At 36.5% G+C, this 13,094-nt stretch overlaps 1 protein-coding gene across 3 annotated transcripts in view; it reads left to right on the top strand.

The window, feature by feature from the left end:
• USP47 (ubiquitin specific peptidase 47) overlaps positions 1-13,094 on the top strand; it is a 117,075-nt gene that overhangs the window by 94,009 nt on the left and 9,972 nt on the right. For all 3 annotated transcript variants that reach the window (XM_047690322.1, XM_047690323.1, XM_047690324.1), the window contains 5 exons: positions 785-992; positions 3,306-3,421; positions 5,551-5,670; positions 7,349-8,126; positions 12,865-13,040. In XM_047690322.1, coding sequence (XP_047546278.1) covers positions 785-992; positions 3,306-3,421; positions 5,551-5,670; positions 7,349-8,126; positions 12,865-13,040 — 1,398 coding nt within the window. The remainder of the gene's footprint in view (positions 1-784; positions 993-3,305; positions 3,422-5,550; positions 5,671-7,348; positions 8,127-12,864; positions 13,041-13,094) is intronic.

The following is a 13,094-nucleotide window of genomic DNA, read 5'->3' on the forward strand; positions in this document are numbered from 1 at the left end:
GAAAGTCATAATTAACAAACCTTAGATAAGTATGAAATACTTTGAAGTAATCCTGTGTGTCTCCAGGCAGTTCATTTTTCACTGAAGAGATGTTGTGTCCAGAGTACACCATCTACCAGTGACATGAGTTAGAGGGAAATTGGTGACAGAAATTCCTGTGCCCTGAGCTGTAGGTACTGGGGAGGCTCATCTGGAAAGGGAGCTACCTTCACGGGGCAGCTAGAAGGTTATTCAAAAGCAGGTAGGGCTGCTGTATCCTCTTTAGAATTTGTTTTGTTTTCTCTTTTTATATTTATTTATGTAATTATAAGGAGCTGTGGCCTCTGTGGTGACTCTGTAAGGCATGCTCTCCCTCTACCCTTAACAAGAGGGTCAGACCCAAACATGTCAGATACCAGTTCTCCAGATTGGATTCATAAACAGAAGCCACATACTCTCATTGGTCGTTCTCCCTGAGGTTCCAACGTAACGATTATAGAGCAACAGCTTATATTACATTGATTTTGAGTCCGTCTGAAGTTTAGAATGTTAACTTTCTTTAAAACCAGAAATATCTTTAAAATTTGATGGTGCGTAAGTTGTATGATTTGGGGGATAATGAAATAATGGTTACTTAAAAACAGCATTGACGTTGTACCTTTAACTTTGATGTCTTTGAGCTCTGATGCAAATCATAAATCTAGGATTTTATTGTTTGTTTGGGTGTATTGGTAGTGCAATTACACATCAGACTAAAATACCATGCATATTTTTTTCTCTTTTCTTGGGTGTCATTTTCTTTTAGATGATGGATTTAGAAGAGGTCATACCCATGGATTGCTGTCGCCTTGTTAAATATGACGAGTTTCATGATTATCTTGAACGATCGTATGAAGGAGAAGAAGATACACCTATGGGACTTCTGCTAGGAGGAGTCAAGTCAACATACATGTTTGATCTGCTGTTGGAGACGAGAAAGCCTGATCAAGTTTTCCAATCTTATAAACCTGGAGGTAAAGAATTTTATGGCATTTTGAGTTGTACTGAACTTAAAATTTTCATGAGAAGGTTTTTTGTTAATAGAAATGAATTTAATTTTAAATTTTTATATATTCTTGAGATGCAGAATAATTTTGATAGGTTAAGCAACAAGCTTGTGATTAAGTTCTAGATTACTTTCAAAGAGCTATATACACAAAATTTTTTAAAATAGGGGTTTTTTAAGCTTGTAGTTTTCAGTGGGACTTTCCTCTTTAAGTGCTGAATCATCCTCCTTTCTCTCCTCCTGTTCCCTACTCCTTCTACTTACAGAGGAGATCCTGGTCCCCAAAAAGTATATTCCCATAAAGTCTCAGAAATAGTCTATTTTTCAGAGTCTCCTTGAAGATGTGGTTTCATAAGTATCACTGCCAACACTCTTTATTTTTCTTTATCCTCTCCATTTCTACCGGTTCCAGGGACTTCAGCTTTTTCTGTCTTCATTTAATATATCACATTCCTCAGTATCTTGGGAGTTAACTTTGTTTGAGACTGATCTGGAAAGCAGAATACCATGCCCCTACCTATACCCAGGGTAGGACTTAAAGAGAGTTACATGTCTAAAGTCTTCCAATAATCACTAAATGTAAACTGTAACAAATGAGGGACAAAGTGTTTAAATAATCTTGGAGAATTCTTACTATTGTTGCGACCCTAAATCCCTTGCATCGATTATAATTGGAATTCAGACTTATGTTTTCTACTTTTATTCCTAAAAATTGAACTTACAAAACCTTCTTCTACTCTTCCAAATACCTTTCCTCTGTGGATTCTATATACCTCTCTTTTTAAAAAAATTTTTTTCAAAGCATCTCTTTTCAAAGTACATTAAGTATGGCATTCTTTTAAGGGCTCCATCAGACAGACTCTGCTCTGTTTGTAAGGAGTTCCTTTGGAGCATTTCCTTGCAGATTATTTTTGGGCTAGATAGCAAAAATTATGATTAAAGTGTAACACAAATCAGGAACGAAACCACTTTTTTTTTTTTTTTTAAGATTTTATTTATTTATTTGACAGACAGGGATCACAAGTAGGCAGAGAGGCAGGCAGAGAGAGGAGGAAGCAGGCTCCCTGCTGAGCAGAGAGCCCGATGCAGGGCTCGATCCCAGGACCCTGGGATCATGACCTGAGCCGAAGGCAGAGGCCCCAACCCACTGAGCCACCCAGGCGCCCCACGAAACCACTTTTTAACAAGAAAACTCTTAAGTCTGTGTGTGGATTGTTAAACTTACAGACAAAGTACTCTGCTCATTAGTAATAAAGATTTTAGCAGAATATTTTGTCAGAGTTAGATTAGGAACTTAGGGAAAAAACTGAGGATTTATGTATACTTCATAAAAGAAATTAAAACAGTTAAGGCAGAGAATAACCATAGTGTTCGAAGATCATTTGCTTTTCTAGTGACTAAAAGTTTATATATAATCTGAAAACAGAAGAGGAAGACATAGGGTTATATTGTAATATGAAGAATTTAAGTGAAAAAAAAAAAAAAACATGTAAACCAAAGCAGTAGAATTTTCTGTAGAATGTAGAGAATATTTTGAAGAGAGGAAGTCTTTAATTATGAACAAGGTCTTGAGTGGTATAATGAAGGTTGTTCAAAAGCAAGTAGGGTTGCTGTGTCCCCTTTCGAATTTGTTTTGCTTTCTCTGTTTATATTTATTTAGTGTTGTGGTTTGGGTTTGTACTTTGGAACTTTGGATATTTTTATTTATTTATTTATTTTTTTTTAAAGATTTTATTTATTTATTTGACAGAGAGAGAGCTCACAAGTAGACAGAGAGGCAGGCAGAGAGAGAGGAGGGGAAGCAGGCTCCCTGCTGAGCAGAGAGCCCAATGCAGGGCTCGATCCCAGGACCCCGGGATCATGACCTGAGCCGAAGGCAGAGGCTTTAACCCACTGAGCCACCCAGGCGCCCCAGAACTTTGGATATTTTTAATACGCTTGATAAGCTTGATAGTATATTACGTTTTACAAGGAAACAAAGCATGTATTTTTTAAAAATCATATTTTGATTGTTGTCACTGTTTTAAAGAGATGTCGAGAGAACATTTTCATAAGCTTCATTTCCATTTCTTTGCAGATGTTTGTAATGTGACAAATTGTGAAAGAGAAATTTTAACTTGTATTATATACATGTATAACATTGTTATGTTTACCATCTTGATAATTAGAAAAATGTTATCTTTGCCATCTATTGGAAACACATGAAAAGTGCAGTGCTCATGTGAAAGGTATTTTTGAAAATAACCTGCAGTTATGTTTTTGTGTTTTTCAAATGGGACAGAAGTGATGGTGAAAGTTCATGTTGTTGATCTTAAGGCAGAATCTGTAGCTGCTCCTGTCACCGTCCGTGCTTACTTAAATCAAACAGTCACAGAGTTCAAACAACTTATTTCAAAGGTAAGTTTTAAAATTGGCCAGTGAGTATTTTTGAGTGCCTGCTCTGTACAAAGCATCATGTGATGGTTTGAGTAAGGTATAGGAACTGATTTTTACTGGCAGGAGGCAAGTTTAGTTAGAAGAGAATGACACTTTGAGCGGAAGACATCGATTGACCACAGTATGGAGGTGAGGATGTGTGAGGCAAGTGCACATAGCAAGGGCACATGTGTTTGGCTGGCTCTCTGTCAAGTACCTGCCTAGAAAGAAAAGGTGGTTTATTTCATGGAGGGTCTTTAAGTACTAAACACAAAAGGGTGGGCTATATTTGATATAGGCAATAGGAAGTAGGATATTTGTTTGTTTTCCTAAGCACAGCAGTGGTATGATGAGAGCTCTGCTGTAGAATGGTTAAGTCTGGTGGCACTAGACTGGTATTCCACATGGTAGAGGGGGAGACAGGAATGTAAATGAGGAAGCTGTTGAAATAACTCAGGTGAAGGCATAGGACCAGAAATGAGAGAAGGTTTAGATTGTTAGGATGATTCTATAAATAGAATCTGCCAGACTTATGATTGGTTGGAGTAAGGCAGGAAGGAGCACAGATGACTTGGGGAGTTGCACGCTTGAGTAACCGCAAAGGCATAATGATCTAGTGATAGAAATAGAAGAGTTGGGTGGGGGAGCAGATTTGACAGGGAAAATGATGAGTTAAATATTGACCACATTCAGTGAGTTAGTGATAAAGAACATAGACTCATTCAGAATTTTTGGGCTGGAAAAGTATGTTGAAAACATTCAAATTTCCTTGGACAAAAAGCTAGTCCACTCCAAATAAAATGGTTATACTGTACTCTATAAAACACTGAGCACACAAACATTGGTAAAATTGTTTAGGGTTCTAAAGCCTTAGGGTCAGATGCCTTGGTGTAGTGGAAATTGTTCAGTAATAGCAGCAAGAAGTTGATCCATTTTCCAGTCATTCATCTTATGGCAATATTGTCTTTTATCTCATCTGAGGTTTTTTAATGCCTACTTTAACAGGGTTATTGTGAATGTTAATGGAACAAATAAATGTTTCGTTTGTGGGGAAAAAAATGTTAAGTATTATATAAAAGTTGGGTTTAATTATTACTGGTATTAATTATTATTGTGTTAACAAAGAACAACTTCTAACACTTCTGCCTGAGTAATAACTGGGGAGATAAACCGTGTTGTGGAGTTACATTTTACAATTAAATTGCTCATAAAATGGCTACATTAGTGTACTTGCTCTGTATTATAGTTTAATCTAGAGTATGAGCCCTGAGGTAGAATATAAAAGAAACACGTGATGTTCCTTTCCCTGAAAAAAAGCTAGTAATTTTGTTGGGGAGAAATATGTCTCTAGAGAATAAAGGCAGTTACAAAATATTCTGCCAAGAAATGCAGTGGGTAAAGCATAAGTAGACTACCTAAGAATTATCATTAGTTGTATTAAAAACAAATCTTTTTTTGAATTTTATTATTTTTTAAATTAATATAATGTATTATTTGTTTCAGGGGTACAAGTCTTTGATTCATCAGTCTTACACAATTCTCAGCACAAATCATATTTTTAAAACAAATTTTTTTGCTCATTTCTTGTGAAATTCCTATAATGACACCTCAAATTAAGGATATGTAATTTCAGAATAGCTTTAAATTTTATTAATAATATCACTTTATACAGAAGAAAAATGATTTAGAAAAGTATTAACAACTATTCACACAACACAAAATAACCCATCAAAATTTCAGAAGTTAAACAGGTATTGGCTTGACTTCTACTCGAGAGTTAGCCATTCTGTTTCGTTGGAACCAGATCACCTCATTTACTTTGCAAGTATGAGAGGAATATAATTTTTAGTGAAAAATCATTACCGTTAAAATAGTTTGAGAGCATACCTTTGTAAGTGATACTTTGTTCACCTAATTTACAACATAATTAATGGATAAGACTAAAATTTTTCCACGGATTCTTAAAAATTTTGTAAACCTCTACAAAAATTATTTTCTCTGAATTTTCTTTCTGCTGTTTCTAAGAACTCAGCAGTGTCTCATTGTTCACATTTCCAAGTCAAGCAGAATTATCCTTGCAGTCCTTTTTTATCAGATCACTTCCGTTACAGGCCATCTACTTACCCGCTGAAACAATGCGGATAGTGCTGGAACGCTGCTACAATGATCTGCGTCTTCTCACTGTGCCCAGTAAGACCCTGAAAGCTGAAGGCTTTTTTAGAAGTAACAAGGTATGTCTTTTAGTTTTTCATTATTTTCATGCTGGTAATAATAAAGTTTTATATTTTAAGGCTGGCCTCTAGAGCTATCCACCATTTGTCTTTAATTTACCTTGTGAATTCTCCCATCCTCTCAGTAATTATCTTCCTTTGTAATCACTTATATCGGGCTTCTTTCTGTCCTTCTCAGTCAGTCCTGCTGGTTCTCCTCTGTGTCTTGTTCATGAGCGACCCCAGCCTGTAGTATTCTTTCCCTTCTCCCTACGTTTGTTTTTCAAGCCCCAGATTAGTCCTGCCTCTTTGGTGGAGCCATAGTGACGATTTCTATCCACACCAGTCATGTCCTCTGAATTCTTGAATTATGAGTTCTGGGAATTATGTTATGTTCATTCTTGAGGTTCTCCTATAAAGCAGTACTTAATGGTGAAAATCAAAGACATGCCTGCTCTAGAGAAGACTGTCATTTTGGGTTCACCCACCATTATTCCCTTTCTCTTCTTACTTATCTCTGATAGAAAAGAGAAAGTTCCATTGATTTGTTTGTACCTCTCGATACCATTCTGTGTTCTGTCATTTATCATTTTTCCTGTGTGTTTATTCCTAATGCCATCAGTTTACTCTAGGTAAATTATATCCAAAATTTTCCTTATTTGCCATGTTTTGTTTATTGCCTTTTCCAGTCTCATTCATCTTAATGCAGTCTTGAGTCTTTTATCTCACTGAACCTTTTTTAGTGTTGTCATATTAATCACAATGTGTAACTTTTATTCACCTCTGTTTTCTTTGGATACTTTTGCATGGTGCTTGTGTGTGTGTCATTAAAATCTCTAATCCATCCTAATGCCGCTCTGTGGTGAAAAGTGGAAGGGATCACACTTTATTTTTTTTCTTTAAATGATCAGCTAATAGTCCTGATTTGTAACTTTTATTGAACCGTTATCAACTCTCATTTGATTTATATAACCACCAGATTATTTGAAAAACATCCCCAGATGAAATGTTCTATAAATAATCTGAATATATATCTCTCAAAGGTGAGAACTTTTTAAAAACATATCCATAATTATTACATCTAGAAAATTAACAGAAATGCCTTAATATCAATGGATATCTAGTCATATTCAAATTTCCCTGATTATATTGTAAAATTTTTTTCTGATAAGATTTGTTTGTTCAGATAGGATCCAAATGAAGTCCATGATACACCTCTTAAGTTTATTTTAATCTAAAGCTTCCCCCTGTGTTTGTTTCCTTGCCAGTTATTTGCCCTAGAATCAAGTCATTTGTCCATTAGATTTTTTTTTTCTATAATCTGGATTTTGGTATTGCATTCTCAACATGTGTTTATACATGTTCCTCTATCTGTATTCCTGCTGAACTTGTTTTCCTAATGGGCAAGATACGGAGTACAAAAACATTCTGAAAATGGGCAACCCAGTAAACAAGATACTTGTGTGTCTGTGCATGTGTGTGTCCCATCTGTCTTAGCAGTTTTGTGGCTAGTTGCAGAGACATATGAACATAATGTTAATTTTATTTAGTCTCTGAAAACAGTGCACATTCCCTTTAGAAATGTTATCCCAAATTTTATAATTTATTATGCACGGTCTTGTATTGAGGTGATATTATGAACAAGAATGAATGTCACTAAAATTAATGATGTAATGTAACTCTTTGGCTTACTCTTTAGGTGTTTGTTGAAAGTTCTGAGACTTTGGATTACCAGATGGCCTTTACAGACTCTCATTTGTGGAAACTCCTGGATCGTCATGCAAATACGATCAGATTATTTGTTTTGTTACCTGAACAGTCCCCAGGATCTTATTCCAAAAGGACAGCATGCCAGAAAGCTGGGGGCGATTCTGGTAATGTGGAAGATGACTGTGAAAGAGTTAAAGGACCTGTGGGGAGCCTAAAGTCTGTGGAAGCTATTCTAGAAGAAAGCACTGAAAAACTCAAAAGCTTGTCACTACAGCAGCAGCAAGATGGAGATAATGGGGACAGCAGCAAAAGTACTGAGACAAGTGACTTTGAAAACATAGAATCACCTCTCAATGAGAGGGACTCTTCAGCATCAGTGGACAATAGAGAACTTGAACAGCACATTCAGACTTCTGATCCTGAAAATTTTCAGTCTGAAGAACGGTCAGACTCAGATGTGAATAATGACAGGAGTACAAGTTCAGTGGACAGTGACATTCTTAGCTCCAGTCATAGCAGTGACACTTTGTGCAATGCAGATAATGCTCAGATTCCTTTGGCTAATGGACTTGACTCTCATAGCATCACGAGTAGTAGAAGAACTAAAGCAAATGAAGGGAAAAAAGAGACATGGGACACAGCAGAAGAAGACTCTGGAACTGATAGTGAATACGATGAGAGTGGCAAGAGCAGGGGAGAAATACAGTACATGTATTTCAAAGCAGAACCCTATGCTGCAGACGAAGGTTCTGGGGAAGGACATAAATGTATGTACTTAGAAAGAAAAAGGCTTCTTGAAACAGCACCAATTGTTTTCTCAGTTTATTTAAATTTTTAGTTAAAAGAATCAGCTAAGAGGTACTTTGTTCTAAGACCACCCGTAACTTCCTGGATTATAAAAATGTCCTCTATTGCCTTTGCTTTCATTTTAGGTGCAGTTATAGTAGCAAGTGTTCTTGGACTTCTGCAACACATCAGACCTGTGACAGCAGTGATGTCACAGCTTTGGGGATGATAAAGTGAAAAAGAGAAAGGAATTAAGAATTTTTTAAAGGAAAGAATATGATAGAAATACTAAGTAAAAGATTAAAGAATAGCTTAAAAAGTAAATAATAATACCAAAAAGAAAAAGAAAGGACCAGACACTAGAAAATTTGATTCACAGCGCAGGAAAATTTTTTATTTGTGCATTCTCTTTTTTCTTTATCCTGCAATGCAGATAACTCCCTTCCAACACCCCCTAAATAGTCTGTAAGTAACTGGGAAAGTCAGGAAAGAGAAAGGGGCTTTTTTTTTTTTAAGTTGATACTTTGGGGAAAAAAAAGTTGATACTATGAAGTAAGCTCTAGGCAGAGTATAAACTAGAAATTCTCAATTGTATAATCACAAAAAGATTAAAGAGATCTGTCAGTTTGGGTTTTGGGAGAGGCAACAACAACAAAAACACCAGCATTGAAATAAAACAACTTTTATAAAACATCAGACTACAAACAACCAGAGAATTAGCAGGACAACCAGGTTCAATATACAGAATTTTTCTTTAGGTTTATTATAAGGGATAGCTCAAAAAAGCTAAATACTTTGCATTAGTCTTTAACAATGCAAACATTAATATTACCCCTTATATTTTTATATTTTAGTTTTCAAAATACTTGTTTGTTCTCACTTGAAGCTTGTCTGAGATTAATAAAGCAAATATTGATATTCTCATTTGACTGATAAGAAAACTGAAGCTCATAGAGGATGAATGACTTGCCCAAAAGTACATGTATAGCTAGTAAGTAGCAGAACCATTACTAGAATTTAAGTCTGAATTGAATACCTTTGCTCCATTACCTCTGTGACAGTGGGAGCGGAGTCCCCCCTCTTTATCCATCTGTTGATACACCCACCCAATTAATATTCCTGGATCCATTCAAGATGCCAGTCCCTATGTAGATTTTAGAAGTAAGGATGACAAAGATAAAGCCTTATGTCTCATCTGGTGGGAGAAGACACAAACGACCAATATGAAAGTTAAGTGCTATGATCTGATAGTCTCAAAATTTAGTCTTTTAAAAGTGGTAGAAATTATGGAATTAGTTGTAAAAATACATAAATTGTGTTTTTAACTAGTTCCAAATAATAGCAAAGCCATGTGACATCCATATACATATCTTGCAAAAACTCAAGTTGGGAAAATATGGATTGGTGAGCCACATTGGAGACAGAAACTCTGTACTAATGCTTTAACGTCCTGTGGAGTTTTTACTTCATAAGGCTCACTAACTTACTTTATTTCATTTAGTTCTCTACAACTGTGTGAAATTGACAATGTTAGACACTTTCACTGATGAAGAAGCTGGCTCAGACTGGCTAAAATAATTTGCCAGAGGTCACAGCTAGTGGGTCTCATTGCTGGGATCAAACTCATGTATTCTGACTGTAAGCCTGATATGCATTCCTCTACCTCGTAGCTATTACCACTGCCCCTTACTTTCCTCATATTGTGGTAAAGGAAGAATAGCTAGTAGCTTCTGTTACTTGGTTTCTTACCACCCTCAACCCTTCTAGGGTACTGGAAAAATGTGAAATAGCTCCTCTTTAGGAAAAGGTTAGAAATTTCTTTTAAGTGGTTTGTTTTATAATGATGTGCTGGATATTTGACTGCATGAGAGTCTCAACCTTAAGAATTTAATGGTAATACTTAGAATTATGGTCTGAGGAGTCTCATTCACCTTTTTGGAAATTTGCAGTGGACTAATTTGCTAGCATTTATTGAAATAGTAAACATGATCAAGAGAACCCATTTCCTGCGGTTTATTTCACCTTTCAGAAGCCATGCAGAAGGCTTGTTTGTCTTTGAAAAGAAAAAGTGAAAACCATGGAAACTGGCATAGAAGGAGAAGAGTGGGGATGTTAGCCAGCAGCCAGGTGTTTCAGGAGTCTGTACTAAGTAAGGCTGGTTCATCACAGTTCCTCAGTGATGTGAACGTGGGTGTCTGGGTAACGTGGATAATGAATATAATACGGATTCTGCAGAGGGATGAAATGGCAAGGCATCATAGACAAAGGAAGAACCTGATACCTGAAGAATAACATTCTGTGTATAGTATAGGCAATTGATTTAGGTAATCTGAAACACACTTAATCTGTTGTAATCTGGGAATTGTTTCAGGGAGTGATTATAGACCTTTCTCGGAAAATCCTGTTCCACCGTGACCTAGTTGCGGTCTGCAGGCATTCAGGTATAGACAGGGAGTTCAAAGTCATAAAAATGGCACTGCATTTGCACTGAAAAGTTCTTTGTACAATTTTGGTTACCGCCTCATTCAAGAAATACATTAAAAAAAAAAAACACATAAAGAAAAAGAAAAAACGTAAAGCTATTTTGAGGTTGCACTGTGAAGAGACTGAACTCTTCCATTTGAAGAGGTAAATGGGAAAAATGGTGTGATGGTAATCTCTAAATTATAGTTAGAGCCAGTCAATGAAGCCATCCATTTTGGCCAGGGCTGTGTTAAGCATTTTACATATACTGACCCCAAAACACATGAGGTTATAAAGACTCTTGTCTCCATTTTATAATAGAGATAACTGAAGTACAGAGAAGTTAAATCAGAGTCACAAATCTGATGTAGGAGGAGGCGGGAATTCATTCAGGCCAGGCTGTTTCACTGCAGAACCACTTGGTCCTAATCACCATATTGGACTCTATCAGTAACCAGCGAACACTTGTGTCTTCCCATGGTACATTACTACAAGTTATCACAGAAACCGAAATGGCAGTAGTAGCTGCTTATTTGAGCAATGATTTAGAATTTGCTACATTTGGCATGACAGCAGTGAGACTGGTGTAATGATCCCATGAGAAAACTGAGGCTCAGAGACGTTGGATGACTTACTGATAGCCATTTATTAGGCAACAGTAGCAAAGCTGAAACCTACTCCTTGGTGTCTGATTCCTAATCAACTAATTTTTTCATTATACGCTTCTTAAGAAATGTTACACCTTCTGGGTAGTATAAATAGAGGCTTATTTGCCAAAAGCTGGATTATTAACATTCAGGGGCACTCCTTAAAGTTTAGAAATGGACGTTTTAAAAAAATTAAATGCTGCCTGAAAAGGTGTATATAACAAGAAAGTTCATCACAGTGTTTCTATTATAATTCATACTTGCCACCTTTTCTATAGTGGATCTGAATCTTACAACCAGGAAAACAGTAAATGAACATTAATTTATTAAAAAAAGTCCACTCAAAGTGAATCGACCCAAAAGTTGAGACGACCTGAGAACATAAGCCAGCCTTGTTTTAGGGTCTCATCCTTGACTAGTGATGTAAGTTTCATAGAAAACCAAAGCCTACCCTAGAGAGAGGCTTAAGAGTTTATGGCTCTGGAGGACCCAGGGCCCCACGGCAGCAGGTAGCTTGTGTATTCTGTACTGCCTATTGTAAGAGACAGAGAAAAATGAGTGAAGTTGTTGTTCTTTTAAGGTTTTTGTGTTGTTTTTTTTTTTTTTTTTTTTGACAGACAGAGATCACAAGTAGGCAGAGAGGCAGGCAGAGAGAGAGGGAGGAAGCAGGCTCCCTGCCAAGCAGAGAGCCCAATGCAGGGCTCGATCCCTGGACCCTGAGACCATGACCTGAGCCGAAGGCAGAGGCTTTAACCACTGAGCCACCCAGGCGCGCCAGTTGTTGTTCTTTTAATATGAAGACCATAGTAAATAGAAATATTCCAGAAGTATGCTGATGAGTGGCTTATAAAGGACAAAAGAGTAATAAGCATTAGGAAAAAAATAAAGCTCACCAAAAATAATCTTACTACATTGCCATGAGAGCTTTTATGGAAATTTGGAAGAAGTGGGAGTTTCTGATCCATTTAGATACTCTTCCTATTACAGTCCAACCACATGATAGACATCTTCATATGCTAGTCTTGACGTTTTTATTCTAGTAGAAATCCCGAAACTAGATTTACTAACAATTTCTGAAGCAATTACTAGGTAACTGGCACTGTGCTAAGAGCATGATAAAACTATGACCTCTTTGAATTCCCACTGCATTCCCATGAGGCAGGTGCTGTTCTCTCCATTGTCTAAATGAAGAAGTGGATGTATGGAGGCTGGGGGCTTGCTCCCAGACGTCACAGAGCTAACTAGGAAGGAGAAGAAAAGCAGGTGTGGACCCCAGCCAGAGCCACATTATTACTGTGTAGAACTAGAGATGTTATTTAATTGAAAAATTCCTGCAAGCTTGGTTTGGAATTCATCAGCCTAAATAAACAAATAAGAACTGAAATATCTCTGAACATTCAAAGCTGTTGGATTCTATCTATCATATGCTCAGTGTCCATGTTTTTTGTCCATTCAATGTTGTGTATGAGCTAAAAGTCAAATAACTAAAAGGGGGTACTTTTTTCCTGCTTACAGTAAAATAAAAAGCATATGATCTGTTTTATTTATATTCTAAGAGGTTTCTTTTACATTTTTTGTTTCTGTTTTGTTTTGGTTTTTTTGTACTTAGGGTTGATGGTGCATGTTGATAAAAGAATTACTCTGGCCGCTTTCAAACAACATTTAGAGCCCTTTGTTGGAGTTTTGTCCTCTCACTTCAAGGTCTTTCGAGTGTATGCCAGCAATCAAGAGTTTGAGAGCGTCCGACTGAATGAGACACTTTCATCATTTTCAGATGACAATAAGGTTGATTAAAATAATTTTGAATAATTAGAGTCTGTTTTAAATGATAGATTTGAG

Source organism: Lutra lutra, chromosome 10 (assembly GCF_902655055.1).
Source record: "Lutra lutra chromosome 10, mLutLut1.2, whole genome shotgun sequence".
NCBI classification, from domain to species: Eukaryota; Metazoa; Chordata; class Mammalia; order Carnivora; family Mustelidae; genus Lutra; species Lutra lutra.